The 17,504-nt window shown below is 45.9% G+C and overlaps 1 protein-coding gene across 4 annotated transcripts in view; it reads left to right on the forward strand.

Moving 5' to 3' along the window:
- PLEKHO1 (pleckstrin homology domain containing O1) overlaps nucleotides 1-14,340 on the forward strand; it is a 29,026-nt gene extending 14,686 nt beyond the window's left edge. For 2 of the 4 annotated variants that reach the window (XM_030023817.2, XM_041126116.1), the window contains exons 4-6: nucleotides 599-703; nucleotides 2,924-3,025; nucleotides 3,544-8,294. In XM_030023817.2, the coding sequence (XP_029879677.1) occupies nucleotides 599-703; nucleotides 2,924-3,025; nucleotides 3,544-4,308 (972 nt within the window). In that variant the 3' untranslated portion in view covers nucleotides 4,309-8,294. Of the gene's footprint in view, nucleotides 1-598; nucleotides 704-2,923; nucleotides 3,026-3,543; nucleotides 8,295-10,076 lie in introns of those variants that run through there. The other 2 variants (XM_030023816.2, XM_030023815.2) reach the window with 2 other exon arrangements.
- The last annotated feature ends 3,164 nt before the right edge of the window (nucleotides 14,341-17,504 follow it).

The following is a 17,504-nucleotide window of genomic DNA, read 5'->3' on the forward strand; positions in this document are numbered from 1 at the left end:
GCTAAAACTCATTTCTACTGAGTATCTAACTTAAAAAAACCCCTAAGGATCCTGCATCCCGTGTACATGCTGTATTTTCAGAACTGCTCTGCCCTCAGTGTGCATCTGACATATCAAAGTATGGAAAATCTGGTTCCTTCTGTGGGTACCTACTGTAGCTGCTTGTCTAACAGACTCTGTCAAAATCTGAGGTGGCAACAGATAAATCGCATGTGAGCAGCAGATGCACAGAAAGGCTGCATCATCGTTTGATGAGGGCAAAATCTAGGATGGTGTGTGGGAGGGCAAAGAGGGGGAAGGAAGAACTGCAGCCACGAGGGAAGTAAATATGGTACACAGCTTTTGGTTTGAAAAGCTGGGTACTGTAAGGAATCATGGTCTGCTTTGGAAAGGGCTGCCAAGAAGCAGAGAGGCCAGGTGCAGTGTGTGGCAGACCAGTGCCGTTTTGCAGGACTGAAGGATCAGGTCTGCTTTGCATTTTCCCACTAAGGCAAGCCAGCTGTAAAGGCCGTGTAGCTTTTCTGTGGGCAGGGACAGTGTGAAAGCATCTCTGTATGAGTTTAGTCACTGGCACTGACCTGAATTCCCTCTTTTGTAGGCACCAAATCTGATCTTCCTGGCTGTGAGTCCAGAAGAGAAAGAGTCCTGGATTAATGCCCTCAACTCTGCAATCACACGTGCTAAAAACCGCATCTTAGATGAGGTAAGCAGGACTCTGAGGGCTGGACCCAGGCTCCATTGTCTCAACTTTAATCTTGGATGAAGATTTTAGACTGCGGGAGACAGCAGCAGCCCCTCCTATCCTCTCCATTTCCTATTTAAAAGGAGTGCAAAGCCATTGGTTTTTTATGGACTGCACTCAAACACAGCCACTAACACCTATAGAGTGAGCTCTTCCAAAGGTCTGGGAAAGTTTGGTCCTCCCAGCCTCGGCATTAATATGCAGCACCGATGCAAAGTCATGGCAGGGGGCAGCTGCCAAGGCTCTGTGCTCCCCCAGCACACCTCGCCCCAGTGAGATGCCTACACTTTGGAGCCCAGCCTTGCCTCACACAGGGATGGTGGGACTATGTTTGGAATTATTTCCCAGGGCTTTGGAGAGTCTTTTCTCCCATCCACTGCTCTTGAGTGAACATGCAGTGTGCTCATGTTTGCAAAGGAGCTTTAAGTAGTGGAACTGAATTAAGGAATTAACTGAAAACCAATATAGTCCTATGCTATCTTCAGAGCACCCTAATAGCACGGCACCATCTGTCAACCCACCTCAGTCCATCTTCATCCCGCCTACCCCTCCCCTCTCAATCACCATCTCCCAGAGACAGGCCCATTTCCACTCTTTTGGCTGAAGGAAGGGGACTTATTAGGCATTGAAACTTTGCAGATCCTTTCCTACTGTTCAAGAATCAAACCAGGAATGTTTAATCCTGCCTTCTCAGCACTGTGTGGCATATATATTTCTGTCAAGACAAGTCAGGCTCTCCATTTAGTGGAAAAAGAAGGGACAACCAGAGAGATGAGGCATCAGTGCACTGTGGGACAGCAATAGGAGGACCCTGGAACAGTATAGCCCTGCCCACTTGAGAACACATCTAACTAGCATAGCTCCTACCACTTCCAAAGTGGGAGCATTATTGCTGCATGAAACTCCCAAAGTAACTACCACAATTATACAAAGCAGCTTCTACTAGAAAAAAAAACAAACCAAAGCAACATCAATTCAGCCTCCTCCTGGAGACAAAGTCTACGCTTAAAACCACAGCTGAGCTGACAGAGACCAGGTTTAGATCAGTATGAGCATTCCCACATAGTTTATTCCAGTGTGAATGACAACTACCTTGAGAAGGCTGTGCCCCTCACTACCAGGGCTGCAGTTTGAAAGAGCATTTCAATGCTGTCTCACATTAATGCTTCATGACACCTATTCTTCAGTTTAGATCTGTCTCAGATCTATCTCATCCACATTCAGCTTACCGCAATACAGGCAGCCCACAGCTGTGATGCTGTTTGTTCTCTTGGATGGCAACACAAAACCCTGTAGTGAAGGAAAACAAAGGTCAGACCATAGGAAAAGCTGTAGAGCAGAAAGCAGCATAGCAAACAATGGTATAGATTGCTTCAAGGAAAGTCTGTCACTGAAACTTTACAAACAGATTCAACAGATAATTGTCAGGAATTACTTCAGTAGATCTGATCCCATCAAGGCACAGAGGGGAGAGACTAGGGAAACACCCCAAGACTCTTCTAAGGCTGGATTCCCACACCCCATTCCTTGCTGGCTCTACCTGCAAATCTCCTCTGTGCAACTCTGTAAGCACATAGATCAGCGAGTCCCACCTACAAGTCCTGGACCAGTGATGGCCCTTGGGACCAGTACATGCAGGCAGGTTTTACAAACCTATCAGTTCTGTGTGTGCCTGAGCACACTCCCTAGGGAGGGTGTTACAGACTGTAATGTAGCCACCCAGTAACACCAGGTGGTCAGGCTGTGCTCCCCAGACACAATCCTGGCACAGCTTGGCAGCCAGAGGAGTCCAGCAAGTTAGCACGTCAGGAATGCACTGCCTTTCTCATTGCAGCTCAGCACTAGGTTTGGTTCAGGTGGTGATCACAGCTTTCCTCCTGTTCATCAAACATTTGCTCTACACAATTGCAAAATCTGTGTTTGAGGTCAGGATTCACTGTTTGCAACCCAAGCTTCTGCCTGCTGAGCACTCCTGCCTGACAGCCTTTAGCGAAGGATCCTGGCCCAGAGGTATGTGGGAGAAGTTCATCCTCAGCATATGGCCAGGTCACAAGAGAAAGGGAATCCTGGAGGAATAAATGATCTGCCCCAGTGCATCTGGCTAATTACAGCTACAGAAACTAGGAATGGCTTGTATTTCCTGTGCTCCCAGACATTCTCTAGCCTTTGTCACCACTTTAGGTTACTGTCGAAGAGGACAGCTACCTCGCCCACCCAACACGTGACAGAGCAAAAATACAGCACTCCCGACGCCCTCCAACACGGGGACATTTGATGGCTGTGGTACGTATAACAAATTCCATACACCTGCACAGGTAAAGTTCCCTTGTAACGATTTCATTTACAAGTAGATACAAGTTCTGGCCTGAACTGAAAATTGTCCTAAGACCCAGGGCTGTACTGGGTGATCAGATCTAGTCCTCCATTCTAGTAGACTGTTGCATTGTGCAAACCCTTTTGCAAAGTGGTAGCTTGCCTTCACTGACACCCATTTTCCTGATGCTGAAAATGAAATGCTCCTTCAAGTTTCTGATGGAGAATAGCCACACAGCTGGGGAACTCAGTCATGGATTAGCATAGATGGCTTGTCCAAGACTGTTCAGCCGATCCACATCTCAGCTAGAACCACGAACCCAGCATATATGTGCCTCCGTCACTAGGTCACGCTTGCTAGTATTCGTGGTCCATCTTCGCATCCCAGCACAGGTGATGCATATCTCAGGTATAAGAGACACTCAGAAGTAGCGTGCAGCCATGCCTGTTCCTGTGACAACACAGCTTTTCTTTGTCTGCTTCTTCAGGCATCTACCTCAACCTCTGATGGCATGCTGACACTCGACCTGATCCAGGAGGAAGACGCCTCTCCAGAGGATCACAGCACCTGCGAAGAGAGTTTCCGGGTGGATCTGGATAAGTCAGTGGCACATCTTACTGCTGGACGGCGCCGGTCAGATTCAGAGAACGTCAAGTCATCGGAGAAAGGCCGGACAGGGAGCCTCCCGAGACGGGAGGTGACCTCATGGGACAGATCCGGGCAGTGCAATGACTCCTTTGACAAAGGGACCATGTACACACCACAGGTCCCCAAAAAGCTCTCGCACTCAGAAAAGAATAAATGTGCCTCCATGGAAGAAATTCTGTCTCGGCGGGACTCTTCCACGCACCGGGCGGTGCTGAGGAGGGGGCTGGAGGCTCAGTTTGCCTCAGCAGAACCAGAGCAGCTGTCCCGGATACAAGAACTGGTTGCACTGAAACTGGAAAAAACTCAGGAACTGCTGACAGAGGTGAAGGGCTACGGGGAAGGCAGGAGAAAGACCAAGGATTCCAACACCAGCACCACCACCACCACCTCTTCTTCCTCATCATCTTCCAAGTCGGACTCTGAAAGGATCCTGCAGGAATCGGAGAGGTTGCTGGGGGAGGCTTCCTCCACCTGGAGCCAAGCCAAGAGGGTGTTGCAGGAGATCAAAGAGTTGAGGGACCTGTACAAACAGTTTGAACTGCAGCAGTCGGACTCAAAACCCAAACAGAGCTCACAGTCTCAGTACAGGAAGAGCATGATGTGAAGGCAAGCCTTGGGATTGGGAGGGAGGGACAGGGGAGGGCAGCCATTTGGTCTTTTTTTTTAATTATTATTTACAGTGTTCGAAAGAGTGAAAAGGTGCCTGTTCTCACCCAAGTTTGCTTCTCAAAGCTTGAACCCTTCCTTTCCTCCATCACATCCCCTGACAAAACAACCCTGCGTTCCAATAAATTCAGTTACAGTTTATACCTCCTTTTTTAAAGAGCACCCTTTGCACCACAGGCCCCCAACTTCTGTCACGCTTGGAGGACGGAAGAAAGCACCAGTTCCTAGTAAATGCCCCTGCATGCCTGGAGCAGCACATGCATAACAACAGGGACAGATGCTCTTGCGCTGTATAAGCCCTAGCTTTGCTGCTCTAACGTCTGAGCTGTATCCTCCATTACAGCTCCTTGACCAAGAGTCTCTCGTCTTGTTCCCTCACTGTCCTCTTGGAAATCAATGACAAAAAAAGGTGTCCATCCCAGCCAATGCTTGGAAGTCCCCATTATCCAGGAACTATCTTGAAGATGCTTGGAAGTTCAGGCTGACCTCAAGTTTTAAGCGAGTCATCAGAGACATTCGCTGGACTGCAGCTAGTGAGGTTCTGTCCTGGCACAGGTCTCTTTTGTGAACTCCTGGGGTCAGCAGCTGTTATTCTTGTGGTACATATACAGCCCTCCAGAAGGAGGACTACAGGTATGCAATCTGTGTTCAAACTAATCCTGTCTGTCCATTGATGCTTTGCAGAACCCCCTTGGCCCTGTGCAATGGGAGTTAGCAGCTCTATGTCTTCCTTTCTGTGCAAATAGAGGATCAAAGCCTTGAATCTAACAGACAGCCTATATGGGTTGTTTGGGGGGATTGTTTTCTGGCTTTTCCATTTTCATTTAACTTTTTTTTTCCTTTTCTTTGAGCTGAAGGGAAATGGAAAAATCAGGGTTGTGTACAGGCGGCAGCTAGCAACCAAGAGCCAGAAGTAGTTTTGGTAGGTTTGATTCTGTTCTCTCATGCATGCACAGGCTCGGTTTCTGCCAGTCAGACTGCAACAGACAGTCCTTGTTGCTCCCCTAAGATCAGAATCAGACCCACTGAAATGAAAGCTGAGCCTGTAAGAGAGCTCAAATACTCTCATCTTGGTGATGCCAAGCACTTTGCTAAATAGGTGGCTCAGTTTTCATGCCTTTAAGCAGAAAGACAAGAAAGGAGGATGTTAAGATGTCTCACAGGGCTTAAAGTACACCAATGTGGTAACATCCAACTGTTACTTTTTTAAAAAAAAAGAAACCTAATTCCCTTACCTACATTGCAAATAATCCATGAAAATATTAAAACCAACAGAGTTATTCCCTGGTTGCAGTTGGTGTTGTCTATTTTCTTTTAATGGTTGACTTCCCTTGGAAAGGAGATTGGTTACTTTCACTTGTGTCTGCTCAGCTTTACTATGCAGGTTCATGTTGGTGTATAGTTGCCAGCACTGCAAAGAAAGCATTTCTGCTTTTTTTAATTAGTCCTTCTCCCACTTTCCTGTTAGAATTATTACTGTTCCTATTATTTACAAACTTCAAATCTGGCCCTTGCAACAATCTTTCACATGTTCCTGACTCTAGCACAGCTCATTGCCCACTCTTAAAGGACAGTTTTGAAAAGGCATCACTCTTTCACCTAAGCTCTTGTCACACAGCTGCATGCTACAGCTGTCCAGGGGTATACATGTCACGCTTCCAGCATTTTTGTTCTTTTCAATTTTTTTCTCACCTTTTCTATCACTTGAAGGATCTGTTTGGATGCATCAGAGGAAAAAACATAATCTCTAAAAGAGATTAAAAAAGAATGCATGTCAGCCACTCTGATAAAAGCCTCCCATTCAGCTCTTTGATTGAGAGAAGAAAAATATGCAAATATTTTCCAGATGTGACATTCAGCATTAAAATGAGCCTTGTTTTCAAAATAAGAAAGGTAGTCTAAAAACCTGGAGGTTTGAATTGCACTCAATTGTGATGGATGTGTGTTGTGACTGGCCTGCTGGACTGATGTCAAAATGTAAGCATGAAAATACACTTGATCCTGACTGTACAGGGGTCATGAAGCACTCTCAAGTCTTTCTTAAGCAACAAGGTACTATAAAAATTGGCTGATTAACAGGGTCAAAACAGTGCTGGAGGCAAGGCTGAAGCATTGAGTAGTCACCCAAAACAGGTGACATTTTTTGTTAGACAGGTAACTAAGGGCATCATCATTTCACTGCTGCCTCCCCAAGATTATGGCACTGAATCACATCTGATAAGACCTAGAGGTCTGGATGCAGCGTTGCCATCTTCAGGTCTCTGCTGTCCAGAGAAAAGGGAAGCATTACACACTTGTCAGAGCTGGGCAGAAATACAGGACCATTTCTGCTCCTCAGTCCAACTTGTGCAAGCCTTTCAATTTTGTAACTAGAACAAGATTTGGAGGAAATTATGGAGCTGACTTAGGAAGTTAGGAAGAAACTACTTCCAACCTGGAAAGAATTGCAGTTCTCATCCTGCCAAAACCCAGGAGGCAATTTCCTAGTTCCAGTCTGAAAACCTAAACCGCCCAGTTCGATGCAGCTCTAGGTGCAGCATTTCCATTTGGACAGCAGAGTGCTGCCTGGGTACTGAGCCACGGCACAACAGTAGGAGTGGCAGCTTTTCTGCTCCCAGTGCTAGGTTCTTGCCCTAAATGTCCAGCTCTCGCACTGTTCGTGTCTTACCCCAGGCTCTTCTCCTCCACTCTGCAGGGAACAGAGGGCATCAGGCTAGCACAAGTACAACGTGATTTAGGACAATTTTGCAAACTGTACAACACAAGATCCCAGATGTGATCAATACGTCGGCTTCTCCCTCCCTTCTCTCCACCTCAGCTCATGACTGCTGAGTAGGATCTTGTGAAGATTTACTATTTCTAAAATTGATTGGAAACTTTCTTTCAGAATATGTTCCCTGTTAGAAAGCATCATTCCTGATGGGGCCCAGGGAAAAGGAATAACTTAGGAAGAAAAAACCCATGAGTTTTCAGAGTAGAAAAGTATATTTTTCACTTGGGAATATTTTTGTATTATACCAAATGTGAATTTTTCCTTAAAAATCTCTCCAAGTCAAAATAAAACATTTTGTTTTACCAACTTCCCCCCTTCAAGAAGCCTGACACTTTTTTCCACAGGCAATTTTTACATTGTTTTCATTCAAAACAAAATTAAACTCAAATTGTGGAATTCTTCACGAGGCAGAAATGCCAGGCTCCAACCGGGTCTGATTACCAAGCTGTAAAAACTTCAAGCCTGGGCTCAGCCTCTGTGCTGCCGAGCATTGTGTATGACTAGGTCATGGCTAAGAGACCCAGTCACACACCAGAGACAGAGCAAAGGGTTCTGTGTATTATTAGATGCTTCACAAGAATATCTATAAACCCATTCCTACATTAGGAGCCTCTGACTCTAGACATTGCACAGATTGAAAGGATCAAAATATCTCTCTCCCCTTCTCCCACATGGGCTATAATTCTGCCCTCTTTTTATTCTTTTTTAATTATTTTAAATTTTGCAAAGTTCTCCCCTCTGTCAATCGTCTGGGATTAGAGACAAAAAGCCAATTATGAGCAAGAATGGCATGTGTATGGAACACATGCCAGTCACGTTAGTGCTGCTGTTTCTTTCCTTCTTGAGCACAGCTTCCTGAGTGGAGAACTGACAGGGAAGCTGTGGCTGGGCCTGCCAGAGAGGAACCTTCCTGAGGGCAGGGAGCAGTGGGTTGAGCCTGTTTCCTCCCACCGAGCGGGTGTAGTTCATTGACAGATCACAGTGAGCAACAGTTTATTTGGCCATACAAACGGCTAAGGAAGGCACTGAACACACAGCGACTCTCACCCTTATTTTCTCTAACTGAACCACATTCGAAAGGACTGAGTAGAAATTCTGCTTTTTTCAAAAAAACCCTACAAACTGCAATAATAAAAATGACTCAGCCGCAATTGCAGTGATTCTCTGTAGTCTCTTCTCAGCATGCCTACGCCCAGGAAGCCATTCATGCCAGGGAGGGTGGGCTGCAGTGGGAACCTCCCTCCAGCCCAGCTTGCTAGTGCCCTGGGTGGTCCTTGCACCAGGGGATGGGGAGGAATTTATGATGCTGCAATAAAAAGGGATCTTCCTTGTGAATGGATTTGCAGTCCATGTACTGTAACACCCCTAAGTCATCGAAGGAAGGGAATTGTCCTTGAATTGCCACTGGAACCTTTGAAAAGGATTCCAGCAGATTGTTTGGAGACTTGTGAGGATTCAGGAGCCTGCTTGAGTTTTATCATGCAAGCCACTCAAACGGAAAACATGCCTGAACACTGAAGTGCATCAAAACAGCCAAGAATGAGGGTTTACTGTTCTCTAAGGCCCATCCTGTGGCTGCCTACTCCCCAGTGCCTCAGACATAATTCAGATGATCCCAAGGCAGCAGTTCACCCTCACTTCCACCACAGCCCAGAAAATCAAGCACAGAAAATTTGAGCTTCAGTCCAGCAGGCCTATGGGAAGACTGCACTTGCAACCTGAGACAACCTCCCAGTCATCCCCAAGACATTAAGCTCAAGTGCTGCAGTGGTAATTTCAGCTTCCGAACTCTCTGGGACCATTGCTGTTCTCATCAAAAAGCCCCTCAGAATTGCTCTGGGCACTGGGCAGCAATTTTTCAGGAAGTTCAGATGTTAACATGTGAATAAAACAAAGAGGAAAATGGAAGTTTCTTTATAGCTGGTCTCTACACAACAGGATGAAGGACAGAGTCCACCTGGAAGCTGAGAGGTTTTGTATTTTGCTTTCATGCCTGTTTGGTGCTTAAACTTTTCCCTCCTGTCTCCTTTCCTCTTGCTGCACCGGCCCCAGCCTCTCCACAGAGGAAGTGTCCCCATGAATGGCCGTGTCTGCCTGCACCCACAGGCACCCTTCACCTGGCTGTACTGTGGCACTCTGCAGGTGTCTATGCCAAAAATAAATCAGTAGGCATGGTGGCCTAGCAGGCACACCTCATGCCAGCATGTGCCTGGGATGCTTCACAGCATAGCAAGGAAAAATTTGCAAGGGAAGCAAGCAGTGTCAAATCCGAGAAAATAATTTTTATAAAAGCAGTTCAAGAATTTGAAGAGCAAGATCCCTTTCTGCTTCATGCACTGCATGCCTGAGCCTGGAGGGAATCTCAAATCTGAAGAAAGCCTGTCCTCCAAGGACTGCACTTGACACGACCCCACGAAGGGCAGGCAGATGGCTCTCGCCACACTGAGCGCAGCACTGCAGCAGCCATGGGAGTTGTCAGGCTAGCTCTCAAGGGAACAAACATCTGTGATAGGGAGGGGGGTCAGGGCTTACCGACCACGACTATTTGCAGCACCCATGTTTGGTATCATTGAAAGGACGAGAATGGAAAGCCTCAATTCTCTGTATATTGAAGAGCTGACATGTAAATCAGAGCAAGCTGAATGCCTGAAGTAGTTGGTGCAAGAACAGCTATAAATGTAAAATAGGAATTGGTATCATAGAAGTGCTGACTGTGGTTTGACTTCTCTGTGTGCCTGGGGGAGGCGGGGGCTGCACTGTCTGCCTAAAACAGAAGTCAGGGATTAAGGTGTTGAGCTGTGTAGAGAATTGAAACTCCCTTTCACAAAGGAAATTTCCAGACTGCTTTTATTCCAGAAAATCATTCCCAACTTCTCCTTCAGAGACATTTCCAAAAGCCTTTCATTTTGATTTCTGACTTTCTTCCCTTTCAGCTGTCATCCACAGCATTATGCAAACGTTTACAAAGAAAAACATTAACAATGAAATGGCAAATCCACTTGGAGCGCTGAGCATTTCATCGCTCTCAGAACTGCTCCCTTCTTCCTCCTCAGTCTTCCCCTGTGAAATCCACCAGCTGAGCAGCACATCTGGGTCTCGGAGGAACCCTGGATTCTTGTGGAACTGGTCCCCTGAACCACCTCCCAGGGGCTTCAATGAAAAGGAAGACCACTGCCTGTTTGCTCCTCTCCTTCACACTCTCCATCATTTCTATCTCAGTTTGCATTTGCAGTTCAGCAGCTCCCAGTTTCCAAAGCTGCTCCAGTCTCTCTCTGCTCAGAAGGGTGATGGGAGAGCAGGAACTGTGTGATTAACCAGTGGCTCTCACTGCGTGTTAACTGCAAGATGCTTGTCAAGGTCAGGTTTCATCGAACACCCCTTATGACCCCTACACACATACATACAAACAAGACCTTACCCTGGTCTCATCACTGAGATATCTGTCTGGCATCAGACAAGCAGACAGAGAGCAAGGTTATGCTGTGCAGAGAGATCACCAGATCCCGAAGGCAGGGTGGTCGCACATACTGCTCTGCAGCCCAACACACTGCTGGGTTAGGCAGTCCCAGGCCCAGGGCAGTTTAGAGACACGTGGGGCTAGTTTAGAGAAACAGCTGGAGCACCAGATACACTAGTTGGGACAGAGCCACAGGATCTTCACTACCTGACAGTTCAGAGTGCACCTAGATGACAAAAGCTGGACATCCCTTGCATCAATGCTGTCACTGTGTCCAGTGTTAAAGAGTTCAGTGTCTAGAGGAAGAGTGGGGGATTCTTTAGTTGAGTAACAACTTCATTTTGGCTTTGTGCCTGAGGGTTTTACTTAGCACAGAGCACAGTACAGAGTGGAAGCTGTTTCCTGAAGCACCCCTGCCACATACTTGTTTCTCAGGTGTTAAAACTTTGAGCAATATTTAAGCCTTTTGCTAAATCCCCCTCCCCAAATCCTTCTTTCTGCACAGCTGTAATGTACTAAGGAACCTGCCCTTGATCCGGCTGTGGAATATTTTTAAATTTAAAATTTAAAAGCTTGTACCTGCTTACCTGCTTTTTCAATAGGAAACAACTTTCCTCAACTCCATTGTAGGGAAACAGTTCACAGCTCCCCTGACCCTCCAAAAAAATGACACAAACCCCCCTTAAAGAAATCTTTCTCCCAATTTATAAGTGGCAGAGATTCATCGAAGGACAGGGGACCACAGCCCCTAATTAGAGACTCTCAGCAGAGCTCTGCTCACAGGGATTTGCATCACAAGCTCCCTGCTGCCTGCTTACACACCATCCAGCCCTGCAGGGAGGAGTGTGCCAATACCAAGCAGGCAGTAAACAAGGCGTCAGCCTTTCTCCCCCTCTCCCCCAGGGCCCTGTTGGATTGTTTCAGCCACATACTCCTAGAAAACTTGAAGGCTACGTATTTCTGGGAATTTCACCTCACCTGCACAGCTGGGCCCTGAGAGCAGAAGACATTATCCATCCAACCCACCTGCCCCTCCCTACCCACCAAACTGGCACTGCATTTCAATTGGCAAAGCTGGGAAGAAGCCTAGGGCCCCCTACCCTCCCCTCAGAATAAATAATGAATGGTTTCCAGAGGACCGGGAGATATTTGTATCTGAGCTGCAAGAACCCATAGTGAACAAAAGGCGTTGGGAAGAACCAAACAGTGACTGATGTAAATGGAACAAAGCTGGGGGTGATTGGGTGAGAAAAGAGAGGGTTTAGAGACTATTACGTGAGTCTAAAAAACAAGCAGGCAACACCCCAGAGAAGTGTGCTCTAGGAGACTGCTGAGCTTGTTGAAGGAGTGCATGTACTGGTTGAAGGAAGGATGGGAGAGGGAAGGGAGGAATGCTGTTCCTGCCATCATTACATCTCTTTTCTGTTAAAGAAACCAAGTGGAGTGCAGGAGGAGCAGAAAAGCCAGCTGCAGGCTGAGAGGCCACTCCAAGCACCCTGGGGTCTGTGCATGGATCAGTTAAGTTCAGGGTGCTCCTGCTCCATGAAGCTCCCAGGCTCTTTCCTCCTTTACTGATACAATAGCTCTGAGCATATGCTTCAGCACTTGACTGAATCTGGCTCCACTAGCAGAGCCTGTAGATTTGTTCTCCATGCTGCAACAGGGCGGGTGTGATACTGAAGTATTGTGTCACAGCCCAGCCCATCCAATAACCCAGGCCAATTCCTGGCCTTCTGGCAAAAGCAAAGGATCTCAGGGACTCAAGAGTTTTAGTTATTTGCTGGAAGGTTTGTTTGGTCTTTAAGTACAGCAGTGCAGGCAGATTAGGGACATGTTGATCTGCCAACCCAGTCCTCATCAAAACACCAAAAGCTACAGCCTGTAAGAAGAAGCTTGTCTGCTAGGCCAGACAATTAACAGCCACAAATGGCCCTCAGTTGCACCAACTTCCACAGAGCTGCATTAACTTATATCAACTATGAAACTTGTAGGAATACGTGCATGAGGACCTGATCCACACAACTGGCAAGGACTGACGCTGGGATCAGGCAGCTGTATACAGGAGACATCTGAAGGATGCTACGACACTTGCAATCCATGCCGAGAAGCTTGATAGGCTGTAGCAGCGCTGCCCACCTGCTTGCAAATCCCTGCTGTGCAGGGCGGTTGAGCTCACTGACCCCAATGTTCCATCTCCCATTTTACTTGGAAATCCAAAGATCCTCTACACTTAGCTTTGATTCATCACCCAGCAAAGACCAGCTCCAGGAGCAACTGATCAGAACTTCAAAGCACAAGGAAGCATAGATATGCAAGAATTGTCCAAAATCCATTTAATCAGAATTCCCTGAAATTAACCTTTATATATGCTTTGCTGTGTGAGAAAGGAACATTCTCCTCTTTCACTTTTCTGCATCCAATAATCAAAGGAATCGAATCATTTTCAAACCAAGACAGTGAGTGAATGGAGATCTGACCCTGAGCTTCATGAATACTCATGTCTAGCGAGCCACATGGGGTTTATCCCCTAATGAGTCATGGCTCAGGGCAAAACAAGAGTTTTCAGAAAAGCTAGAAGGGAATGTAAGGGCTTGGGTCCCTCCCTTCTCCAAGAATGCCTAAATGGTTTAGGAGTACAAATGCCATTGAAAGTCAGGTCAGTCAGGAAGGGATTCATTTTGCCTACCTTTAGTCATTTAGCTTCCTTCCACAGGAATGGTAACTCCAGCAGATCTAAACTAATTTAGGTGTTTATCTTGGGATGAATAAGTCACCTTCTACAGGTATTGATTTCTTTCTATTAACTGTACACAAACCCAAACAGTTAAAGTTGAAGGAGAGGATTCTTGCCCATAAGCAAAACATCATGTCATGTCTCTAACTCATTTAAACTCCTTGGAAAGCCTTGGTTTCCACATATATTCTACAAAGGGGCTTTGAAGGTGCTATTTTTTGCTGCAACTGCTCAAAAGAATATTTACAAACATGATACTGATTTTATTGTTGCTTGATCTATCAATTCTTTTCCTCTTTGACTTGTATTTCAGGTTCCCCTTTCCTCTTCTTAAAAAGATGATTTGGGACGGGGGGAATGGAATGGCTTGTTGCTTTTGGAAAAAGATCTGCACTGATTTTTATGTAAATTAAACCTTCCATACGTACAGACTCTGGGCCATTGTTCCAGTCTGCTGCAGCTCTGTTTATTTTGATTGATTTTAAGGATGTGATTAAAAGAATTTTTTAAATTAAAGGAAAATTAAGGCAAAAAAGAGAGAAGTCTTTCTTAATGGGTTTTGCATAACTAGAATCAAGTGATGATTCCGGGACTAATGTCAAGCACTTTTTCATGCTGATGAACTGGATTGCTCCACAAAAAGTCTTTTGCAATGGAAGGGCTATGCTCCTGACCCGGTGAGATGGATGGTAGCAGTACAAACCAGTGTGTGTCACTGTTTACACAAGGTAAGGGCAGTGATCAACATCCTCTGTTAATGCTGCAACAGCATTGCCAGCAAAGTCAAGCAAGTCACCTCCTTATAGTTTTATTAAAGCAGTGGTTAAGGTGGGAAAGGCATTTAGTTTCAATTTTAAAAGTACTGAACCACTTGAGAATCATGTGTGACCTCTTGCAACCCAGATAGCACCAACAAGATGCTGGTCTCCCCAGTGACTCTCCTCATATTTCAGAAAGCCTATTGCAGTGCTACTCCGAGTTGAAGCCTTTAAAAAAGCCAGCACAAGCTCTGTTTCACGCTGAAAACCTGCAGAACAGCTGAAAGGTCACAAACAACAGCTGGCAATGCTGTAATACCTGGTATGCCCAAGCTAACCTGCCCAGCCTTTCAGACAGGATTCAGGAAGTCCCTGAAGTTTCTAAGAAGGACCATGTTTTGGGGATGGGGAGAAGAAAGGCGGATGACAAGGGAGGTTACCAGAGAGCAGACAGCAGCTAACAGCTCAGCTGGGACTCTGAGTATTTCCTGCCTAAACCTTTGCCATTAACTGAAAGCTGGCTTACGCTGGAAGAAGGGAGCAAGTTCCTGTTGCTTCCAGGTTACTGTCAAAGCCTCCTCTAATGAGGAGTAAGGAGGGAGAGGTCTTAACATGGATAAATTTAGGACTCGCTGTAGTTGAGGGAAGGCTGGCCACAGAACCAGAGTTCTCTGCCGTGGTGAGGTCCAGTCTGCACCACACCAGCTGCCTTTCCCCCAGGCCCCCACTCACTCCTTAGCAGAGAAGATGGGGCTACAGTTTTATCCAGCACCTACTGCAGCAGCACAGGCCCATCGGGACTGGGCACAGGGCACGCCTGTCCACTCATGCATTAACTCTCTGCAGCCTGTTTATTTCACATACACTACCAGAGAGTCATCAGATTGTACAGTACCACTGGCTTCATCTTTTACACTGCAAGCTCAAGCCCTGGACACTTTACAGCTCTTAGAATTACAGTTCCCTCCTACAGGTTTCCTTAAAATATGCAATAACATACTGCACCCAGCAGAATGAGAATCAAGGCAATTTTTTCTTTCTTTTACCACTATGACCTACCTCAGTGTCTGCTCTCACCAGATAAGTGTTGCAGAGGTATCTAATGCTACCAAAAAGACCCCTCTTCAGGCTCACAGAGCGTTTAAATAACACTCAGGCATGTCCTGGCAAGGCTGGCTGGTAGCAGAGAGGGCAGCAACGCGGGAGGGGCAGGACAGGAGGCCGGAGGCACCACAAACTCATAGAGAGCACAACTCACAGCCAGGTGTCACACACCTTACGGCTGTGAGCCAAGTGCTCTGCCTCTATTTGCCAGATATTTTCACTCACCAATTCCAGTATCAGATTTAATAACCTGGGCTTGAATCTGAACTTTGTGCCTTAGCATAATTGTGTGGGAGAATATTTCTATTTCCCTTTACTGGTGTCAATAAAATCACTCCATCTGTTGGTAACGAAGGACAAGGTTTATTCTCTGTGACCTATTCAACAGTAACTGGTAGTTTACAGAAAGAAAGTGTACAGGCTATTTTTACAATAACAGTGATCCAAGCAGAGATAGGAAGAACAGTTTGGAAAAATAGATCTATAATACACAAAAAATGCATTAAACTCTTCCATGGTTTCCACAATTTCTATGCTTGCTTTTAAAGGCTAAGAAATGTCCTATTTCTTGGTTCATATTTCAATAACCTCACCTGCATGTGCCAAGCCTTACAGACTGGTTTCAAAAAATCACTCTCTTAAAAATCAGATGGAGAATAAAAACATTCAACAGCTGTAGGAGTTGGCCTATAGGATTTCCACCCCCACTGATGAATTTGCAAACCCTACTCTCAGTTTATAAATCTGAGCCTAGTTTTATTAACCCTGCTGCAGATTTACAGTTCCTATTAAAGATTTACAAATCACACCAATCTACCCCAAAGGAAAAGTCCTGATTTATAAACCCACATGTTCTGCTTAGGCAACAAGGCCATGTCACGATAAATAACCAGCTGTATAAAATTTTCCCCATTTTTTTTTATCTCAGCCACGCTCAGTCTGAGCTGTCTGTTGTGATCATGCAGAGTCTGATGAAAAAGGAGGTCTCCACAGGGAATTTTTCTCCCCAGAGAAGTCCAAATATTGCAAAAATATTTGATAGAGAGACAGACAGACAGATACATACATATACGCTTACGTAGACCTATTCACTACTCTCAGTGTCACAACATGGCCTCTCGCTTCTCATGTAGCTGATACACCTGGTCAGCCTGAGCAGTGAGACACCAGCAGCAATTTTGGCACCTGGGGTGGTGGCAGGAACCACGCTCCACAACGCAAACTGCCAGACCCTTTTGCAATACACACTATCTGTGGGCCAAAACTAACCGCAGAACAAATGTGTCTGCAACAGGTCTGTTGCCATTCAGTTGCCAGCTGCACAAAAAAGCTGCCTGATGCTTTGTGATAGGAAAACCTTAAAAAGTGTTGTGTTCGGGACTCATTTGGATAAGCCCTCAGAAATTCAAAAATTGTTCCAAGATATTTCAGAAGTCTGAAAAACAGGCTGGACACATTTCCCTGTGCTTCCTGCATCCAGATAGTCTGGAAAGACCTGAAGAAACAGCTTGCTCGTTTTCCAAGGCTCTGTGTTGAGTCTTGTGCAGAACTTAGAAAAGCAGAAGCAGTAACCTGAAAAATAACTGACAACTGTCTCTGCTGGACTAGTGAAGCAATAGCAATTACAAACCCTCTGAGATGAAGACATAGGCTTAAAGGAAGAGCTTTAAAGAGTCAATACAGAATTCTTTTTGCCTGCTGATGTCTCTAGCTTTTCAGGAATCTCATTTAGTTGTATGACTCCAGGAGCCTGACAATTTAAGAAAAACACCAAAAATGAAGGTTGTTGGCAAAGTGGAATATTGTTGCAACCACTTTTCTCCAGTTTCTAATCTTCACGTCTGACTACTCTTTTTTTTTCTGAATCCCATTCCTCAAACCTCTGCTTTCCCTCCTCTTGCCCTATAATCGCTTAGTTTCCCAAAGTATCTGTTTGTGGACATTTATTCTGGTCTTTACTTCCAAGATAATCTCACCATTCCAGTATGAGCCTCAGCTCCCCTTCCTGTCCTCGTTTTTGCATCTGATCACCTCTCCTTACCCCTTGCTTGTTTTGTCCACCTCTGTTTCTCTGCTCCCTCCCTGCCAGCCCCTTAGATGGTCCCCTGCCTTTGATGGCATTTCCAAAGACACTGGCATGTTGCAGTGAACCCTAATGGAGCTTCAAAGCCACAGAGAGCACAGACATTGCTTTGTGCGTCGCACACCATTTTTGTGGGTCTATCCATGCGGGAGTAACACTGCACAAAGAGGGCATGCTTGGCCAACAGAAGAGCAACAAGTCTGCCATTCCCAGAAAGGGCTGGCT

Source organism: Aquila chrysaetos, chromosome 9 (genome assembly GCF_900496995.4).
Source record: "Aquila chrysaetos chrysaetos chromosome 9, bAquChr1.4, whole genome shotgun sequence".
NCBI classification, from domain to species: Eukaryota; Metazoa; Chordata; class Aves; order Accipitriformes; family Accipitridae; genus Aquila; species Aquila chrysaetos.